General features: G+C 50.9%; 3 protein-coding genes across 3 annotated transcripts in view; 1 reads left to right on the top strand and 2 right to left on the bottom strand.

The window, feature by feature from the left end:
• The first annotated feature begins 1,733 nt into the window (after positions 1-1,733).
• LOC137479620 (galactose-3-O-sulfotransferase 2-like) lies at positions 1,734-4,494 on the top strand. Its single transcript, XM_068200084.1, has 2 exons — positions 1,734-2,999; positions 3,652-4,494. Exons 1-2 carry the CDS (start codon positions 2,238-2,240, stop codon positions 4,492-4,494), a joined length of 1,605 nt encoding a protein of 534 aa, XP_068056185.1. The 5' UTR covers positions 1,734-2,237.
• Positions 4,495-6,478: 1,984 nt separating this feature from the next.
• Positions 6,479-9,859, bottom strand: LOC137480171 (aquaporin-12-like). Its single transcript, XM_068201167.1, has 3 exons — positions 8,676-9,859; positions 8,144-8,260; positions 6,479-7,285 (listed from the first exon to the last, which is right to left on the bottom strand). Exons 1-3 carry the CDS (start codon positions 9,280-9,282, stop codon positions 7,104-7,106), a joined length of 906 nt encoding a protein of 301 aa, XP_068057268.1. The 5' UTR covers positions 9,283-9,859; the 3' UTR covers positions 6,479-7,103.
• A 4,192-nt stretch (positions 9,860-14,051) lies between these two features.
• Positions 14,052-21,729, bottom strand: part of PAK2 (p21 (RAC1) activated kinase 2) — a 42,437-nt gene continuing 34,759 nt past the window's right edge. Inside the window, exons 13-15 of the mRNA XM_068201147.1 lie at positions 19,213-19,409; positions 18,401-18,538; positions 14,052-17,527 (exon numbers count right to left, since the gene is read on the bottom strand). Coding sequence (XP_068057248.1) covers positions 17,441-17,527; positions 18,401-18,538; positions 19,213-19,409 — 422 coding nt within the window. The 3' untranslated portion in view covers positions 14,052-17,440. The remainder of the gene's footprint in view (positions 17,528-18,400; positions 18,539-19,212; positions 19,410-21,729) is intronic.

A 21,729-nucleotide genomic window follows, 5' to 3' on the forward strand; every position in this document is an offset into this window, starting at 1 on the left:
GGGATGCACGTGACCCCTTCGGACAGCCCACGTTTGTGTCACTGCTGCCTCACCAGGAGAGCTCTGCTCCCACGTGTCACAGGACTGCCCAGAGCAGGGGGTAAAGCACCATGGAAGTGAAGAAGCTCTGGGACAAGCAGGTCTGTGCAGTCCCAGTCCCACTGTCTTGGTGCAAAGCTGACCACTGCAGGAAGGCAGAAATGCCAACGAACCCAGGCTGGCTGGTGGAATGTGGCCTCCAAGCAGGCTCTGCCCAAATTTCTGCTTTCATTAATTCCTCCCATTTAGATCCTTGCTGCCTGTGATTCTCCCTCCCTGAGAGGGGAGAGCAGCCACCTGGGGCTGATTGGCTGGGCTTCCCCCACAGCAGAGCCCAGTCCCAGAGGGTTTAGCCAGATCCTCAGGACAAGTCATCTCCTGTTACGCAACAATAAGCTCCCTGGGGAAAAACCAGCAGAATAATGGAATCATTCAGGTTGCAAAAGCCCTCTAAGATTGAGTCCAATCTTTCCCCCAACACTGCCAAGGCCATCACTAACCCATAATTCCAAGTGTCACATCTGCTGGGACTGGACAACCTTTCTGTGAAAAAAAAAAAAACACAAACAAATCCTTTTTCCCAGGAAATTCAGCCCCTTGACCGTTCCACTGAAGATTAAAGCTAGAATCAAGATCCGCCAGGGTTTGCAGCAAGCCCTACAAACAGAAGGAGCCCGGTGGCAGTATTTCCACGGCCTTAACGTTGCCATACACAACCCAAACCCTGACAGCACAATTCTGATGGCCTGAAGAAATCACACTGCTGTTGTAGACATGGCTAAAATCAGACTAAAATCCAGGCATTGCTGGGGCTCCCATGCTGGCATCACATCTGCAGCCACAGCTGGAGCCTGTGCAGATGGCAGTCCAACAGCAGAGAGCAGGGAGAGCAGGGAAAAAATAGTTTTATTGTCCATGTTGATAAAGACAAGATCCTGATCCTTCTTGGCCAGGCAGGGCAGGGAACACACAAGCAGTGCCTGTGTTCCTGCAGCCTGGGGGGAGCTCAGGCTGCTCCAGGAAGGTGTCCCTGAGCAGCCAAGGGACTCAGTGGTTATCACTGTTTGCTTTTCAGCACAATACCTGTGGCCCATCTGGAAATTTCCACGAGGCTGCACTGCTGGGGCACAGCCTCAGAGGTTCCCCGGTTATCGCTGCCTCTGCATCATTTCCGCCCCTGAAATCGTGACCTTACCTTCAATAAAGATAAAATTTAAGAAGTCTCAAGGCGCTTTTCCCGCCTTCCTCACACACACCGCTGGTCTTGGCTTTTCCTCCCCACAAATGGGCTCAAATGTGTTTCCTTGCAGGAAGCTGAGTGCAATCTACAGGTGCCAGCCAGGTCGGCTCTGGATCTCCTTCAGCCTCCTCGTCCTCCTCCTGGTCACACTTCAGGTTGTGGAGAAGCTGCAGCCTCCTGGGTAGGTCCTGAGCAGAATTGTATACCTGCACCTCGTTCTCCAGCCTCTCCCTGGCCACTGAGGTGGGCTTAGAACTGCCCTCCTGAAAACCACCCAGCAGGGTCTTCCTTAGACAGGGAGGAAAATTCAGGTGAGAGAGGGTCCTCTGGGGGTCCCACATCTCACCCCTATCCCCTGGCCAGAGCTGAGCCCACTCTGGGTGGGTCACAAAACCCTACAGCCCCTGAGCCCAGTTGTCCCAGTCTGGGGTTATCTGCAATAATTCCTCCACCAACTCTTCTCTCTCCTTGCCTCCTCTTGCTCTGCCCCTTCCACCGTCCTGTCATGCTCCAGCAACACAGAGACACTGCCACATCACTGCTGACCTGTCATCCTCTTCTTCATAGAATCATTAAGGTTGTAAAGGACCTCCAAGATGATCAAGCCCAGGTTCTTGCACCCACTCCCACCCCTCAGGGCAGCAGTGAAGCCCATCAGCAATGCCACCCACCCCACCAAAAGAAGGGAACGTGTTTTGGGGTGACTTTGGAGGGTCAGGGGGTTCATTGGGCTGCAGAGGAGCTGCCTCTGCATTGTCCTCCCACCTCCTGCAGCTGAGCATTGTGTCCTCCCCATCACAGGAGCTGCCAGTGTGAGCTGGAGCGTGGCCTGCAGCTGACCACGGGCAACGAGCTCAGCTCTGCCCTCCACAGCCCTGACCTGCTGTGGGAGGATGACTCCCCTCAGGGGCAGAGGGAAGCTGAGCCAGGCCCTGCTTCGAGCGAGGATGTTTTCAGGATGCATCTGTACCTCAGACAGGAGACCCCTCCGGGAAGCAGCCAAGAGGAGCGCTGGATGCAGCAGCCTGAGGAGAGCAGCGAGAAGGTGAGAGCCCATCTGTCACCCACGGAGCTGAAACCCCAGCTTCCTGGCCTGGAAAAAGCAGCCAGAGAAAGTCCTTCTCCAAGCCTTCCCGGGAGGGTCGCGGCAGATTTGGCAGAAGCTGTCACCAGCAAGTTCATCATCTTTGCAAACAGGCTGAGCACAGAGGAGCAGAGGGGAATGTCCCCACCTGGAATGGTGCAGGTGGAGGTACAGAGCCAGACTCAGCCTCGAGCTCTGGGTTCTTCCCACCCTGAGTGGGGCACCTCATTTACACAGCCCATTCCAAACTCAGCCCAACCTCTGCAGGCAGAGGATTCTTACAAAACAGACCTGGAGACAAGATTTTTCCCAAGCTGGACAGAAGCCTTTAAGGGCAAGGAGATAACAGCTGGAGAAGGTCAGCAGGCCAGAGGAGTCATATCTCAAGGGAAGACGTGCAAGCCCAAGACTGACATTGTTTTCCTGAAAGTCCACAAGAGCGCCAGCAGCACGGTCATGAACATCCTGTTCCGCTTTGGGGAGACACACAACCTCACCTTCGCCTTCCCCCGAGGCGGGGGCTTCCAGCTCTACTACCCCCACCACTTCATGGCCAGGTTTGTGCAGGGCTTCTCCCCTCTGAGCCCCCGGCGCTTCAACATCCTCTGCCACCACATGCGGTTCCTGCAGCCGGAGGTACGGGCAAAGCTGCAACCCTGCGGGGGGACGGGCAGGGAAGGGGGAGAGGGGCTCATGGGGCACAAGGAGGGGCAGCTGTCGAGCACATAAACTCTGCAGGGAAGAACTAAAGAGAGCCAGCATTGCCCACGGGTACCTGGCATGTTGTTGGCATCTCCTGAGAGCTTCTGTGAGCGGGTTTGATGAAGCCCTGTGCCGTGAGCCAGGGCAGAGTGGGAGACAGCATCTGTAGCAGCCAGCAACTCTCATCTCTTTCTTGTCTTGTGGGCCCTGGGACATGTCCTGCTCCCTGGACAGGCCCAGAGGGGACCAGCTGCAAGAGGAGAACAACCGAAGTGCATCAGCTCAGGTCAGCCATGCCCAGCATCCACCCCTGTGGATGCCACCTGAGGACAGGTGGACATGGGGAAAGGGAAGGAGATGGACATTATCTCCGTCCCAGCCCGCCGATGTGGGGAGCTTTGCTCACTGCTCTCCACGTGTGACTCTTCCGGAGCTCCCCACACCTCCTCTGATGAGCTGCACCCTGAAATCCTCCCCAGCACCCCCCACCTCCAGCCCCAGCAGGTGCCTCTGCTCACCAGCATTGTGGGCGAGCGGGTCCCTTCTCCCTACCCCACCTTTAAACCCTCCTTTTTCTCCTCCGCAGGTGCAGAAAGTGGTGCCCAGCTCTGCCGTCTACTTCTCCATCCTGAGGAACCCCGTGCAGCTGATGGAGTCGTCCTTCGTGTACTACAAGGGCGCGTCGGCCTTCTCGCGCGTCCGCAGCCTGGAGGAGTTCCTCAGCCAGCCCTACCGCTACTACAACCCTGCCCGCGGCGACCGCCACTACGCCAGGAACCTCATGACCTTCGATTTCGGCTTCAACCCCGACGGAGACGCGTCCCCTGAGCGCGTGCAGCTCATGCTCAAGGCCATCGAGGCGTCCTTCGACTTCCTGCTCATCTCCGAGTACTTCGACGAGTCCATGGTGCTGCTGAAGGAGATGCTGTGCTGGGACCTGGACAGCGTCGTCTCCTTCCCGCTCAACATCAGGGACAGCAGCACCAAGTCCCCCCTCCCGGACTCCGTCGTGGAGAAGCTGAAGGCCTGGAACAGGCTGGACTGGGAAATCTACACGCACTTTAACAGGACCTTCTGGGAAAGGATCGAGCGGGACATCGGCCGGGAGCGCATGCGGCGGGAGGTGAAGGCGCTGCGGGAGCGGCAGGCGGAGCTGGCCAGGACCTGCCTGCAGGGCACGGGCAGCGTGGCCCCCAAGGACATCAAGGACTCTTCCCTGCGGCCGCTGCAGCACGGCGGGGCCAGGATCCTGGGCTATAACCTCAAGCAGGGCTTGGCTCGGCAGCTGGAGCGGACCTGCCGGCGGCTGGTGACGCCGGAGCTGCAGTACAGCAGCCTCCTCTACAAGAAGCAGTTCCCCCCGCCGCCCCCCGAGAGCCCCGCCGCCTCCCGAGCCCCGCCGCACCGGCCGGAGGCCACCCGAAACTGAGCCCCCCTGGCCCCTCCGGGCACCCTTCTCCATCGGCTGAGGACAGCGAGGCTCGGCCCTCCCGGCCGGAGCTGCTGTGCCCGGGCACAGGCGGGGCAGCCCGGCCAGCCCCGGGCACCTCTGCCCGTGCCCCGCTGGACACAAGCTCCGGGCGCGGCCGGGGGCAGCGCGGGCTGCGGCGGGGCTCCCAGGGGCTGGACAGGACTTTTCCAGAGGGAAATCCCCCCAGTCGGCAGCTGAAGCCTCGGGACAGCACCGGCTCCAGCAGCGAGGAGCAGATCCAGGAGGGCAGCCCAAATCCTCAGCCCCGCAGCAGAGACTGCGACAGAACAGGGCCAAGCTGTAAATCAGAGCTGTGGGGTTTGAGTTACAGCGTGGGAACGAGTCTGTCTGTCTGTCTGTCTGTGCAGCTGCACCTCGCCCCTGCTCCGCTGATGTTACCATGCTGGAAAAGCAGCCTCTTAATTAAAAATAACAACAGTCACTGTCACTCCTTAAATTCCTCTTAATTACATCAGTCTGCCCAGTAGTCGACCTCCCCAAAAGCCCCAGAAGCACACCCCAAACATTTTAATATGTCCTGAAAAAAAAAATTAAAAAAAAAAAAAAAAAAAAAAAAAAACACACCAGAAAAAAGGGAGCCCCCATCATAATTTTGTGCTGACTCTCTGGTTACAGGTTGCCTTTGGATGCTGCTTTTATAGGATCAGCATCCTATTCTGCAGTGTCAGACTCAGGTTCCATCCCTGTGTGATAGGGAGACATCTCATGAGCCTCTCTGCAGCCAGACATCCCAACCCACCACTCTGAGCTGCCACAGGAATATCCTGTGCCCGGGGAAAGATCCTGCAGGAATGACTTGTGGAGGACAACTGAGCCTGACTTTTCTCATCCTGCACTTCTTGAATCAAAAGCAGAGCCAGCAAATCAGCTGGGTTAAACAGAGGTCCCGTCTCTGGCTTTTCAGCATGATTTCCAAACCAAAAGAGGTTCTGAAAAAATTGCCCAGGGGGATCTGAGCATCCCAGGGTGTCCTTGGTGCAGGCACAGAGTCTCAAAGGTTTCAGTTTCCATCCTGAGGTCTCCTGCTCAGTTTAACCAGGAAAGAAGCCAGACTGTGCTCCCAGTGCCCTTCCCAGGGCAGTGCCAAGCATCTGGCCAGGCACAAGGAGAGGGCACAAGGAGAGGGCATCGTTTGGGGATTTTGCTCCATGGCTTTGGGGTGCTGTGTGTTCCATGAAGTTTCATCTCTGGGGCACATCCGTTTATGGCTGTGTTGGTCCCTTCCCTCATTTCTCCTGTTGGGATGTGGGGTGGGCTCATGGTGTCAGAGGTCTGGAGTTCCTGCAGGTCCCTCCAGAGGGCAATCCCAGAGGAAATCACCTGGGGTGGGCAGCCCAGAGGCCACGCAGAACCCTGGGGTTGTCTCCCCATGGACACAGCAGAGTGGAGGGAGGAGCAGGGCAGGACATTGGGTACCAAGCCTGCATGTGACACCTCCACTCCAGGTTTGCATTGGGTGCCACTTGCTTATTCCCTGTTTGCACCTCAGGAAATAGGAGCAGGTCATTCCTGTCAGGAACTCTGATCCAGGGCAGAGTTACTGGAACAGCCAGAGCATCACAATCTCCCTGTGCTGTGCCCTGAGGAGAGCACCCAGAGTGCAGCTCCCATGGGGTGCCCTGGTCCCAGCACAGCCTGAGGGGATCCCCATTTCCAGGAGGTGCTTCCCCCCTTTCCAGAGCAGGCAGCAGGCAGGGCAGAGGTGGTTTGGCCATCACAGTGACTCCCATTTTCAGGGATGTCTCCCAGCAGGGCTCCCAGGAACATCATCACTCACCCAAATGCCAACCACAGCATTTTATTATTTTTTTTTCCCCACAAACTGTAATTTTATAGTTAGGAGTATTTCACGTAGACGTGGAGCAGGGCCCAGGGATGCACAGCAGCTGCCTGGGTCTCTTTTTTTTTCCAACCACAGACCCTTTGCACACCATTTCTTGATGCTTTACAGCACCAAAACCCAGGCTAAGCACATTCCCAGAGGAGCAGGTTCTCCTGTGGCCAGTGAACTCTCTTGCCTTGGAGCATTTTTAATTCCTCTCCAAGACTTGCCAGGTTCAGCCTGTGCAATTCAAGGACTTCAGGTCAAGTTTAACTCAAAACCCACCAATTTTTAACCAGTATCCATTAATAAGTCGAAAGATCAAAGCCTGTCTGCTCCCCATCCAAGGCAGTTACTGGCTTTTACTTTGTTTTTAGGGCTGCAAGAGACCCAGTGGGGTTATTGCAGGCATTGCACGGTGCAATAACCCCGGGTTGCTCAAGCCTGCCCATGGAACGGTCCCAACTCTCTGTAAGATTCCTGGCAGTACAAGAAAACCAGCAATTTATGCGAAAGTGTCCCGTGTTTTTTCTCTGAGGCAGCAGTGTGGGCTTGAAACATTTCGGGCTCTCCAGGGAGGCTTTCAAAGCAATTCCCAAAGGAGCTCAGGGGCTCGGGCATCCTGCGAGGATTCCTTAGTGATGCTATAAGGACTGAACGAGCTGCAAAATCCTCCACACAGGGAAACCCTTTCCCAGGAAAAGGGCTGCCGGGACCCCTGGGCTCAGGCACGGGGCTCCGAGTTGCTCTTCCCCCCTTTCCTCTTCCTCTGTGGTTTGTCACCCTCCACCTGCGCTGTCACCTTTGCCTTGGGCACCTTGTATTTGTTTTTCTGGCTGTAGAGGAGGTTTTTCTGGAAGAGGCGTGGGATGTTGCCCTGGAACAGCAGGAGGGCAGCGAGCATCCCTGGAATGAGAGCACAGACCCCTTGTCGAGCATCTCCACCCTTCCCACAGCTCAGCAGCGGTTTTGGATCCTTGTCACAGCCTACACCATGACCAAAAGGCAGCTCAGCACCGCTGAAGTCCCCACGGGGAGCTGAGGGACCCTCACTGTACTGCTTTAAGGAGAATTTGCCACTCTGTCCTTAACATAACAAACAATGCTTGTTTTCACCCATAAACCACCCCCGTGGTTTTCTGGCAGAGAATCATTAAGGTTAGAAATGTCCTCTGAGCCCACCGAGTCCAACCATTCCCTCAGTGCCGCCGAGGTCACCGCTGGTCCTGACCCGAGTGCCACACCCACATGGCTTTAGATCCCTGCGGGGACAGTGTCTCCACCACTGCCTTCAGCAGTGTGCCAGTGCCTCACCACTCTTCAGGGAAGACATTTTCTCAATACCCAACCTAAACTTCCCCCGGGGCAACTTGAGGCCGTTTCCTCTTGTCCCGTCAGAGTTACCTGGGAGCAGAGCCCGACCCCCACCTGGCTCCCCTCCCAGTACACATCCAGCTCCCCATGACCACGCAGGAGCTGAGGACAACCTCAAAGCATAGCTCAGCCTGCCATTGCCCTAAAACCCTTCACTAAACTTCCCCCAGACTTTGGCTTCAGGGAGATTTCTGCCCTTGTACCATGCAGAAGTTGGATTTTAAAAAATTGGATAGCAAAGAGATGGCCCCAGAGTCAACGAGGCAGGGATGAAAAGTGACACTTGCCATTGGCAACCCCAAGTTCAGCCCTTTGCCAGAAGAGTCCACGGTACACTGAGCATTTGTGCCTTGCCCCCATGCCAGCTCCTGCCCCCTGGGAAGGTCTCACCTGCGAGGGGCCCCAGCCAGTAAACCTGGATGTAGTCCCAGAAGCTGCTCCCCGAGCAGTGGAAGGTGGTGGCTGTGGCCAGGGCAGGGTTGAAGAAGGCCCCCGTGTATGCTCCGGCTGTGTGGGAAGAGAAACGTGGCCAAGAGTCCCACTGCATCCTCTGGAACACTGACAAAGGGCTGTGACCCCTCCTGCCTGCCTTCTCGGACTGGGGAAATCCCACCCTCGTCGCCCTGAACTTTGTGGGAAGCAGGAAAGCTCAGAGCAGGACCGAGGGGTTCTAGAGAAGTGATCCCAGTCTTGAGCTATGGCTGTGAGCCAAAATTCACCTGCAGCCCAGATAGCCCAAACTGCCATCTTCATCCCACAATGAATACTCCCCAAAATAACAGAAAACAAACACCTTAGTAGTCATTACCTCGTTAACCCCTGCCTCCCCAGTCCTGGAAGATGAAAACCAGGGGGCTGTTCCTCCCCCACCAATGAGGTACTTTGCCAAACGACTCAGGAAAGGAATGCCAGTGCTGCTCACCTGTGTAGGTCAGGAAGGTGACAGTCACTGCCAGCGCAGGGACCCGGTACAGGGGGTGACTCTGCCGCACCTTGAGGAGGACAAGGTGGAACAGGAAGGAGCAGGAGCCTTCCACGAAGGCAGCGTGGGGCAGGGAGGCGTGGATGGAGGAGCCGCACTCGGGCGCGATCAGGTTCTGGATGAAGTGCAGCTGTGTCAGCTCCCAGGACCAGTAGAGCCGTGTGACAGCCCAGCCTGTCCCTGCACCCACGCCCTGGGCCAGCAGCTTGGCCACCGTGGCTACCGGGCTGGACTCCAGGAGCAGGAACTCTTGCAGGGACACGGTCGGGTTGGCGGATGCTCCGTCCAAAGAGGCGGCGTGGACAGCGGAGAGTAGGAAGAGCAGGGTCAGGACCACGTCCAGGCCAAAGCCACCACCCCAGGGACCAATGTCCATCAGCATCCTCAGCTCAAGGCAACTCATGCACAGCTGGAACGAGCCAGCAAATTCCCTGGCAAGGCAGCCATGTGTTCCGGGGGACAGAAGCCTCTTGGAAAGCCACCTCAGCACCTGGCACACCCCAAAAACCAGGAAAAAAAAAGCAATGGAGACATTCAAGCCATCCATGGCAAAGGCTGTGCTGGGGGCAGAGTCTGGGAAGGAGCAGAGGAAGCACCTGCACCTCCTCTTTATAAAGCCAAGCTAAAGCAAACGTGGCACAGCCTGACAGGCCTGGGAAAGGCCACATGTGTGGCCCCCACAGGGCAATGCCAGTGCCACAGGGAGCTGCTGGACTCACTGCAGCTGGAGCAGCCACCAAGTGTTTGTCCCAGCAAATCCCAGTGTTACCTCCACGAGGCACTGAGCCCCCAGCCCCGGCACTCACACCTGAGAGCCCACAGCAGCTCCCCAGAGCTGACAGCTCTTCCAGAAGGAACAAAAAACTTCATTTTCTTTCTGCCTGGCTCCAATACCTGTGGCTGGCCCATCCCTGGAAGTGTCCAAGGCCAGGTTGGATGGGGCTTGGAGCAACCTGGGATAGTGGAAGGTGTCCCTGCCCATGGAGGGAGTGGAAAGAAATAGATTTAAGGCCCCTTCCAACCCAAATCATTCTGGGATTCCATGGTAAACAATACATGATGTGTTTTCTGGGTCATTTCCCTGATCTGCAGCAGAAGTGCCACCACTCTGAGCCCAAATTTGCCATCCCTACAGGTTCTCCAGCATCCCCAGGGCAGGCAGTGCTGGCAGGTAACCCAGCTCCTCTCATTGCCCTGTCACACACACAGACCCAACAGCTTTTGATTTCCCCTCTTGTCATTTATAGAAGAAATTACCCGGAAACCCAGGAGTGAAGCACACTTGGGCAGGGATGTGGCCCTTCATACAGTTCAAGGTGGCCCCAGCAGTGGAGCCCGAGCCATGAAAAGCAGCAGCAGATGCCTCAAATGCATTGGAGCCTCTCCCTCAACAGCCTTTGACAGCAGAGAAGAAACACGACATTGTGGGGACACTTGTGAAGGCCAGAGCTCAGCACCTCCCCCTGCACCACCCTTCCTCCTTTCATCTTCCCTCCCCACTCCTTTCTATCCCCAAGTGCCCACCCAGCAAAGGTTTTGGGAAGGGTCCATGGGATCACTGCTCACAGCCCTGGCTTTGGAAACCAGGGGAAGTCTGGGCAAGGAGAGGGACCAGCTGCCAACCACCCATCACCCAAGCCCTCCTCTCCTTTTGGTCAGCCTGCCTCAGAACCTCTCCCAGTTTAACACTTTTTACCACAATTCACCCTCCAGATGGCAAGACAAGCACCCATCTTTCACCTCAAATGAACAAATGGCTTCGCTTGAATTACAGAAAATGAAATATTCTTTAAGAGTCTCAGAAATTAGTAATTTTGTCCTCAAGAAAACTGACCTCTGGCAGCAACGAAGTGCTAGTCAAAGCTACTCATCACTGCAGAACCAACTATCAAATACCTAACGTCACAATCCAATTCTTTCCACCTCCCCTCCCTCCTCCTGTGTTTCTCAGGAGTAGAGAAACCAGTAGAGTTTCCACTTTAGAAACAAAACCTCACAAGGACCCAGCAACACAGCCCGAATCCGGTCCCTGGAAAAGAACCACCAGATCACAGGACACAGACTGGTAAAACTGGGAAAGAAATTCCAACATCTTTTCCTTCCCCCAGAAATTGATTTTCCCCTTCTTTTCAATCATTGTAAGAGTTAGGCCTTAGGAAATAAACATTCCAAGGTTTAAAAACTATTTCCCACCCATTGCTTGCAATTCTGCCCATGCACAGTTGTGGGATGTGTAACCCAGGCTGGAGTGAGGAGCTGGGAGCTGTTGATTCCAAGGATAACTACAGGATTAAACAAGGCCGGGGCTCATTCCCTCATTTGTGTTAGTGCTGACAGCAGACTCCATGCAGCTTTGCAGGGCTGCTCTTCTAGGAACAAAACTACATAAAAATTCCAATATTCCCACCAAAGACCCCTTTTCTGTGGCTGGAACATCAGTGTCCTTCTAAAACAAACATGCTTTCAGGGCTTAAAATGCAGATATTTATGTTTAGCCACTGGACAGGAACAAGTTAACACTTCCAGCTTTCAGCAAAATAAACATTGCCCAAAAACACTGAAGGGTCACAAGAGCTGAGCAGAGCCACCCTGGCTCCTCCACTGTTTTTGCCCTCAAAGAGGCAACAGCTACAGGGAAAAAAAAAAGTCATAGGGTTATTTAAGGGAAGTTTCACTGGGCAGAGGGTGGATTAGAGCTTTCCAGGAGCAGCCACATGTTCCCAGCTGCTGTGACAAGGCAGCAGGAAGGCAGGTTTCCCTTCATGGTCAGGCAGGAAAAGGGCTCCAGGGGATCCAAGAGTTAATTGTACTCTGTGAAAGGACCCGAATCCTTAGAATAAGCATTCACTGAGAGGAAAAAATAACAAAGATGGGTCATCCTTGGCTCTAGAAACCTCAAGGAATTCCAGAAGACATCTATCCAGAGGAAGGTCAGCCCTGCACATGGTGTGGGTGTGTCTCCCCTCCAGACCATTCTGAGGAGCTGCCCTGAGTGTCCCCTCAGTGTCCTCAGCATTGATCCACGTGTACCAAGCTGGATTCACTGTCCACAAGCCCGTGCATTGAGACACATCCATGCCTTGACACAGCCTGTCTGCTCTTCCCTCCTCTGCACTGACTCAACACAGATCCAAAGCAGAAATCTGGGGGCCCTGAATGAGCAACTCCTAACTTCCCACTGGGAAAATCCCATTAAAAAACCCAAATCACTGGTCCCTATGGGCTGTTTTAACACTCAGGTCAACGGGGATTTGACTTGATGATGCTAAAGGCCTTTTCCAACCTTACTAATTCTGTGATTTAAAGTGATGATGTGCTGGAGGACATTCCCACTGCAGACACCAGCTGGGAAAAGCAAGACAAGAGTATGTTGGTGCTGCCCTGCTCCCTCCTAACAAGCTGCAGGTAAAGAAGTCACAGAAAGTCATCGTTCTCACTTGGTGGTATTTCCTTCCCTCAAGGAATAGAAATCCTTCCTTAGGCTGAATTCAAAGCAGGGAAAAGAGCTCTTAGAGAACCTCCACACATCTGGAGAGCAACAGCCAGAGTTTGGCTGAGCTCAGCAAACTTTCATGTTGCTTACTCACATGACTGAGGACAGCTGTTTTTATTAAAAATAATCTTGAGAGCAAAATGCAAGTTATATTTAAAAAGGAGAAAAAATGCAGCTGTACAAATCCCTGGGAGCAGGGACCTATGGACAGCACAGTGTTCCAGCTCAGGAGCCACTGGAACTGCACTGAAACCCAACAATGCTCTTCAGGCACCATGAAAATGCTGCTAATGAGGATCCTCACTTTTCACCCACCCTGGTTTTAACCAGCCTGCTCCAGGTGCAGTCCAGTTGTGCTCAGCTTTGCAGTAATTCACTGCAGCCAAACAGCAGCCCTGAAAGGGAGAAATTGCTGCCCCCACATTTATTGCCTTCAAAATACATGTTTTAAATACCCAATCTTGAATAAGCTGATCTCAAAATATGGGGCTGCTCTTGGGTTTAGTCTCAGGCAGATATGAGCAAGGCATGAGCAAATTCACACAAGGCTTACGAGGACTTACCAAGGACTCGCAACTTTCAGCCGTTCAAGCCAAAATCAGCCAAAGCCCTGCTCTCCTTCAAGTATCAAAATCCCAACAGTCCTGAGTTCCACTAAGCACCTTCTCCTGCCCACTTTTCCCCCAGAAATTAAATGTCATATCACCTAAATGCAGTGTTAAAGAGCACCAGTTTAAATGCACAAAGAGAGGATCATTTAGGAAGACAAAGATACTACAACAAATTGGTAACCCTGAAGAGAGAGGCTTTGAGCAAACCAACATTCTCATGTCTGGGTGAAGCAGCTGCTGGAGATGAGTGGTTTCTTCATTTCCCTTTGTCAGTGTATGGGCAAAGCTTGTACAACATGCAAGAAAGGGGAAGAGCCCATTTCCCAGCAACACACGGGGAACACAGGACATGACAAGTCCTCACCATTCCCAACTGAGGCAGGAACTTCATCTAGAGCCAACTGACCCGGCTCAACCCCAAAGTAAATCCCTCCTTGGCTTTGGCTAGACTGGCAGGCCAATATCCCACAGCCTTTTTGTAGGTCCAGGGGAAAACAAAAGTGGCTCTCTGCAGCCCTGGAGGCCAAGAGGCACCACGGATCTCATCCCAAGTCCTCGCAGAGCTGTCAGCACCCGGTGCCCTCACTCCCATGGTCCAACGCCGATCGGCGCCGACGGAGCAAACCCAGGAGCCAAATCTTCCCAGCAGGCAGCAGGGCATCTCAATTCCCATGGATCCTGTGCCAGAATGTTTATAAGCAGCATAGTGGATGGTACCCATGGTGCAACAAAGCAGAGCTCTTGGGAGCAGCTCCTGAATCATCACCACATCTCCAGAGGTTACTGGGACCATCGGTCCCACGCCAGCACTGGCCAACAGAGGGGGAAGATGCAGCTGGGAGGGGCCAGGCTGGTGTTGGCTTTGCTCCCTTCACATGGAGGGCGAGGGATCTCTTCCACAGTGGGTGAAAAGGGTGTTTTGGAGCTGATCTCCTCCCATCAGCGATCCAGAGTTTTTCTGGGAGGCACACACAGGAAAGCTTGTGAGGATCCCAAGGCTGGTACTGACACCGATGAGTAAAAAAACTTCAAAGAGACAGGCTGGTATAGCATAAAATTATATCCACCATCATTAAAGCATTCATAAGAAGCTCAGTTACAAATACAGTCTGTTAATCTCAGCAGAACACCGACACATGAACCCTTTCAGATAATCTTGTCGTCAAAGGTATAAACTCATGACAGGGAAAAGGGGGGGGAAAAAACCCCAAAGGTTTTTTAAAAGTTTATTTCTAGCCCTGAAAGAACAGTTATTAAACAAAGTCAACAAATACAGTAGTTAATATTGCAGTAACAATTAAATAACATAATGGGATTAAATTACACAAAAGGCAACAATAACATCTGAAGACAGTTAAAAAAATAAAAAGAAAGCTTGCACCTACTTCCATTCCCATCAACAGCATAAGGAACAGAGGGAAAAACAGACCAGAGAGATTTATTGACTCAATTCCAGCTGGAGAGACCCTTAATCACATTATTTTTGCTCCCTCCCCAGCCCCTCTGACAACAGGACCCATCTGCTGTAGCCAAACCATTACACCTCCCTGCACAGAGAGCCAGGGGGCAAGGCTCCAATTAGTCTCATTAACACCTAAGGCAGGGCAAAGTGCTCATTCCCATGGTTATTTTTAGTAAGAACTCTGATTTATTCTATGATAACAACATCCCAGGAATCTCACACTCCCTGCACACTCGCACCTCAGCCACAAGCTGCCCAGCTGACACTTCACAGGGACTGTGTGCACATCTGATCCCCACTCAGGATTTTGGGTGGGCACCCAAGAGGGATGCACAGGAATCCCCACATTTGGATGCAACTCGTCCCTTCCCATCATTTCCTCCAGCTCTGGCTGGTCTCCACCGGCCCAGTGCCACAGCAGAGCTGACAGCCCTGCACCCACTCAAGGACTGCGCTCTGCTCCCACCAGGGAAAACCCTCACCTTGGAGCTTCTCACCTTGCAGACACCCTCAGAAAAGCAATGCCTGACCCTCCAGGCACAAAAACCTTCTCCTGGCTCTCCTCTCCTGCCAGCCCCACCTCTGATCCCCATGGAAACCTCACCATAGAACAGCTGCTGCATGGGGCCAGGGAGATGCTGGCACTTCCCAGCCTTGGAGCTGAACACTGTTCCAGGTCACACACACATAGTTTGGGAACTTGGGATTGGGACAAGTTTTGTGCATTAGGATGGCTGAATCTTCAGAAATCGTCTCCTAAGCAGGCTAAATTGGGCAAATTTTGCAACATGTGTTTTAAACCATTCTCATTCACCAGTAAAAGTGAACTAATAAGTTAAAATTATGTATGATTTCTTGTTTTCTATTTTAAAAAGCTAAATTTATCTAGATCGTGCCATTTAAAAAAAATGAAAGGAAGAAAAGCTCCCATTTTAACTCTGGCACAAGGAGTTTCACCAAGTCCATTGCCAGCAATGGACAAAGAGGGAACCACTGGTACAACAGGTTTTTTCCCCAGCCAAGCCTCCTCACTGCTCCATTTGACCAGGGAGCCAGGACACACTCAAAACAGGGTGATTACAGTGTCCATGGCTCATAATAAACTTTTTTCCAGGCAAATGCACTTGGATTACCTTACCTGGCATGAGACACTTCCTTGACTTTAAATTTTAAAGCCGTAACTGTTGTCACACTTACAGCAAGAGAGATTTATCCCTGTGAGGAACAGTTAAGATAATTAACCCAACACAGATTTTAACTACACAGGAGCAGAACACAAGCTGAACCTGCCCAACAAGGCACCCTGCTGGCCCCACACAACCCCCCAGGAGCTGTGAGACCCCAGTCCTGCTCCCCTCCACCATCCCCCCAAACTGCCTCTGCCATCCTGCCCGGTCGCTCTCACCTGGAAGTTTCATACTGAAATTCTCTGAAAACACTTCTATCCCCTGCCAGCAATGTTTGGAAAAGTGTGCAAAAAATTTTATTCAGGGTCCTCTGTCCACACCCGACCATAGCTCTGTCTGTCCCAGGCCCTGCCCCACTGGGAATGCAATACAATCCCACTAAAGTCATGGTTATTCTTTCACAGACTCATTTGGCACATTGGTACTTCTTGGCTCTTCCTTAAACACTTGGGGAGGTTGAAAAGCACAGACTGTAGCATTAGAAGGGGCACAGGCTCTGCTAAACTCCACCCTGCAACACCCCAAGAACTCAACCGCTCAGGCTGTCGCTGTCCTTCAGGAGGAGGCACTTTTTGTTGCATTGAAGGGTTGGCTGCAGCCATCCTGGCTAGCACAGCATCCTCGGTGACAAGGATCAGAGTGACACCAGCCAGTCCAACGGGCCCCACGATGGTCTGACAGCACGGCTTCCCCTCTGCTTCATCTCACAACTTTGGCATCTCCAGGTGTTCATCATCATCTGTTCAGATCATGTTTCCAAAATCCTGTATCGTCAGTGTCCTCAGATCTGGTTATTTGTTCTTCTGGTTTCATTAGTACAAATGGAGCACATACAAAACTGGAAAAAAATAGCTCTAATACTTTAAACTCTGACAATTCCATAGGTTGATGCATTATTTGCTTGGCAGGGGGAGGAGGGGGGAAATTACAACATATACAAAAATGTATTTGATACAAAGAAGGGAAATGTAAAATAAAAAAAGTCAAAGGCACCAGCATAACTTCCAAAGCCCAAGTCAGAGCACAGATACAAGTTTGTGAACCACCCACTGCACCAAGCACATTATCCCTCAAGCTTCTGGCCAGCAAGTCTAACAGGGAAAAAAAAGAGCAGGCAGGAAGACAGCTGGAATTTTTTCTTGCCCTGACTAGAACTGATCATTTGATCATAAATAAAGTATCTGACCCCAACCTACACATCCATAACCCACATCCAAAGACTTGACTGATCGTTACAGTTCTACAAAGAGGCCACATTTTTGATTTAAAAAAATGTCCACAGAGCACAGGCATGAGAAACAGCTGAATACTTCTCTTCCCCCTCTCTCTCCTTTTTCATCTTAAGAAGTGAAAAGCATCTCCATACATTATGATTCCTTAAGTAACCGAGTTGTTGATTCTACAGTACAGCGACAGCTAATCCAAAAAAGAAATGAGGGGCAAGATGTACCTTCACATTCGCCACACCTGCCGTGAATCTGGTCATTGGGAGCTTCCCACAGGGATTGCAGGTAGAGGGGAGGAAGAGGAGAGTCAAAGAGATCAGCAGGTAAAATTAGTACTGCTCTCTGAAAGCTTGAATCTGTCATTCAAGTATTGAAAGTACCCAGAGGGTACAATGGGAGCTGTTACAGCGAAGTCGTTAAAACCCCTTAAAGCCCCAGGCACAGCAAGTGGTATTTCTGGGCTGTCTGGGAAACAAAAATCAGAATTAAAAAAACCCACAAAGGCCAGTAATTCAGCCCTCAATTCCTTCTGGACCCCAGACAGGGATCTCTAGAGTTGCCACAATGTATTAGGGTGTCTTCTGGATGAGAGTTTCTTCCCTTTTGCAGACGTTTCCCACCCCCACAAAACCCCCTTCCCTCCCCCCCGAAGTGTAACAATTTCATATATTATAAAGATTTGTAAAATACAAACACACAAAAAAGGAAGAAGGCTGTGGCAGGATGTTAGCGGTTACTCTTCATTGCTTCTTTGGCTGCCAGGATCAGTGGCGTCAAGCTGGACAGAGGTTTGGCCAGTTTCAAGAAGGGATGCTGCCAGGAAGACAAACATGAAGAATCAGTGAAAGACACACTTGTAAAGGTTTCATTTCCAGCAGGATTCATGTTTCCATGGAGCTAGGCAGCAATGAATCTGCATTTTGACTGCTGAATTGTGTCATGTGTTTCTCCTGATGGTTACAAGGACCACACGATCCCAAGCTGGCTGGGATCACAGCCTTGCCCAACGGAGCTTCTCCTGGAATATCTCACTGGTTTTGGAAAAGGTGAGTATTGAAGCTGCACTTGCAATGAGCAAAACAAAGATGTAAACAAGAAATAATCAGAGAAAGATAAGAAGCAGCAGCTGGCTTTACTGGGAAAGCCTCTACACCATCTGCCTCAGAGCTACTCCTTGCTCTTCCCTAGGAATGGCATCAGTGATTCTCTCATTTAACAAACCAGCCTTTTTCCAGTGCACAGAAAGTATTTAAAATCAAAACTAAAAGGAGAAATGCTGTCACTGCTTCAGCTGCTCAGCTCGTAGGGTAGAACCCTGCGGGGAGAAAGGAAACCTTTCTTTTCAAGGCTTGAACATTGATGTCAGACCAGCAGATTATTTCATCAGGAGTTCTGAGGGGGACATTTGCAAGTGGAAGTAATGGAAAGCAATGTAAATGTTATCAACGGCCACCCTCTGAAAGGAGCTCCTAAACTGCTGGACACTTTGGCAGTGGCAGAGTGAAATCATAGATTTTGATGGAATAACTTTGGAGCATATTACAAATCTTTCCTACCAACTGCTCTCACTACAGTTCCCAGGAGAAAACACAAAAAAAAGAAGGGTGCCAGTCTATGGAGTGGTTCATTACAGGCTGACCTGACTCTGCCTTCTGGACCTCACTGTGAGGAGAAGTGGAGTCTCACCTGTAGCAATTCTTTGGCTGATCCTCTTTTCTCTACATCCATCTCCAAACATCGGTTCAAGAAATCCCGGAATATTGGGGACAGTTTCTCGGGGTTCTGGAGTTCTGGTGTGCCATTAGTTGCTATCAAATATAAAGCCTGTAAAATGAAGAATAAGGTATAGCCAAAACCAAGCTTTAAAAGATGCCAAACTGACCTGCCTTGTGGCAAGCCCTCAGATGAGAGGGCTCTGCAGCTACTTCTCCTCAACTTCAGGGATTAGAACTGTAAAAATATGGTATGTGTAGGAACTCATGACCTATTCTTGCTAGTAGCAAAATAATGTTCAAGATCTTCTGGCAACAGATACTGACCTTAGCAAAGAAAACATCAGTTTGTGACACAGCAGCACATTCCATAATATCCTGGGCTTACTTTCCTAAACTATCACAGAGGCCTGAGGTCAAAGTCCTGTGTTTTATTTACAGGCAGGCAAATCTTCTAAGTACCATCACAGAACCCCAGACTGGTTTAGGTTGAAATGGACCTTAAATGGACCACCTTGTTCCACCCCCTGCCTTGGGCAGGGACACCTTCCACATTCCCAGGTTATTCCAAGCCCTGTCCAACCTGGCCTTGGACACTTCCAGGGATGGGGAGTCAGGGTAAGGCTGACTGCAAATTCAACACAGCTGTCTTCCTCTGGAGCAATTTTCTTGTAGTGCTGAAGCTTGTTGGCTTTTTCATTTCATTTTCTTTTAAAGCAGATGCAATTAATGAACAATTACTGGCAATGGTGAACACCCAGTTCCAGCAACACCAGGGCTTCTTACCCTCAGGGGGTTCTCGTTGAGGTATGGGGGCTCTCCTTCCACCATCTCAATAGCCATGATGCCCAGGGACCAGATGTCCACTTTGGGGCCGTAGGCTTTCCGTGTGACCACCTCGGGAGCCATCCAGTATGGAGTTCCCACCATGGTGCTGCGCTTGCTCTGCTCAGGGGTGATCTGAGCACAGAACCCAAAGTCAGCTGCAGGACAACAGAAGTTTAAAAGGTTAAACTGGTGCACCCTAAGAAGTGGTTTTCCTAGAAGACTTTTCTATTGCTACACATACATTTCATCAAGAGGGGTTTGGGGGCAGTTTCTTCTTTCCTCCCCCACTACATTCTCCGTATTAAAAAAGCCAACGTGCAATGAAAATACAAAACCTGAAGGTGCTTAAGCAGGGCAGATTTCCATGGAGTGAATACAAGGCTTTTGTCCTCTGGAAACAAGAATTACCCTGCAGAAGAATGGTGTTTTGCCCAGTCCTTCCTTCTAGAGTTCTAGAATGGTAACAGCCAAAATAAGCGATCGGGCAGAACACAGGCAGAGTGTTCTGCATGTGGTGTGTTATGCAGCCTGAATTAGAAGAAATCCATCCACAATCCATGGCTTCTGCCCTGCTAAAGATTGTACTTGTGCAGCTACTGAGGTCAACATTTCACAGCACTTTGGCCATCTATACAGGTACTACAGCCAACAGACACGGAAACAAGGCTCCAGGGAAGTGCAGTGCTACCCCACTCAGCAGCAGGAACCTGGACAAACAAACCTTTCCACAAGGTAACTACCAAAGAGAACAACCACACTCAAGAAAACAAGAAAAGTCACCTATTCCTATAGCCTTCAGGTGCAGCAGCAATGCATGTCCCATCATGTTACTTTATCCAGCTGCAGCACTCCCACTTCCCAGGCATGTAAAGCATCAATAAGAACACAGTTAAGGCAGGAGACAGATATTATTTTATCATTGACACTAAGTTAGAGAAAGAGAGAAAGAGAGGGAGAGAAGAGAGAGAGAAATTTAAATTCCAGGGTGATTTTGGAAGTGTTATGCCAAGCAGTGCTAAGGAAAGAGCCAAGTCATGGAAGTGCCAAGTTGTACCAAGACCATTTAACACAGAACTACCCCACCCTGACAGTCAAAATGCTGCCTTAAAAAAACCCCAAAACCAAATCTATAGGAGTCACCAAGTTCCTCCTGCACTTATTGGCCTTATCAAGGTGTCACAGTCAGCTCCCAGCAGGGCCCAGGGGAGCAGTAGCATTGTGTTCTCCTGACCTTCCAGCCAGGCCTCCAGCACAGAGGAAGAAGACAGGCAGGAATCCAGTTTCACCCACCAGTAGCATGTGTAGCTGCACTGGTGACACCTGTCCTGCCACCAGACTCCCTTAAAGAAGGGGAACGGTTGAAAAAGAAGGTGCAGCTTCTCCCACCCTAAACTTTTGCTAAAGCACTATAATGACACAGCCCCAGAACAGCTTGTTCAGCACTGATTACACCACCTCCCCTTCACACAGGGAATTTTTGCAGCTGACTCCTGTCTTCTCCTGTGCCTCCTTCCTCCTCATCCTCCCCCAGTGTGCTGGCATGATGTTTTTGACTCAGCTACTAACTCTGTCCTTCGGCCACTTTGCTTTGACACCTCTTCTGCAATTTTGATCCTTCTCCAGCTAACTCTTCTCAGCCACATGCTCTGCTGTCAGTGTCCACTTCTCTTCAGCCTCTGAATCCACAGCTGGTGCACAGACACATCACATCTTTATAATTAAATTCCCTATGCAAGCGAGCAGCATATCCAACAATGCTGGTATGCAAATCAGGTTGCTGGTAATCTGTCTTCACACTCCATCTCATAAATCAAATGAGACTGCAAACCATCTAGAATAGGAATATTGCTAAGACACATTTTCATGGCATTGCAAATTCCTACTGAAAACACTTTTTCTTGACACCTTTTTGCCTTAACTCTTAGATTGTTATATGCTCTGCACATTCCTACATACAAGACAGATAATGCACCTCCTTCTCAACAGTCCTGACAGCTACCAGTGCTTTCACATCATTTTTATTTACACACACCAGAAAAGGATTTACTGTCCAAACACATGCATGCATAACCATTATCTGAAAAGCAAGTAGTTTGTTCTGTCATGATTATATTAATAAAAGTGTTACACTTCCAGTCCAAGAAAAAGAACAGGGTTAGACTAGACTGAAATAAATGACCAATAATGCCCAATTTTCTTGTTAGTGGCCTTTTCATGAATGGGGCAAAGCAATAATATCATCCTAACAAATCCACTGCAGTTTGCTGCAATTTTGCTCTTGCAATCACTCCCGTTTTGCTTCACTGTCTGTGCCAGTTACTTCCTATTTACCAACATATTCATGAGGCCACAGGTTTGCTTCAAAATCCTTCTGGGCCAACACACTCACAGCCCCAATCTGAGGGCCCTCAGAGCATCAGCACCTGCTGTCTGGTACATATTTTATAACAGAATTGTTTTCTATTACTCATAGTC

The sequence above is a fragment of the Anomalospiza imberbis genome, chromosome 10 (assembly GCF_031753505.1).
Source record: "Anomalospiza imberbis isolate Cuckoo-Finch-1a 21T00152 chromosome 10, ASM3175350v1, whole genome shotgun sequence".
NCBI classification, from domain to species: Eukaryota; Metazoa; Chordata; class Aves; order Passeriformes; family Viduidae; genus Anomalospiza; species Anomalospiza imberbis.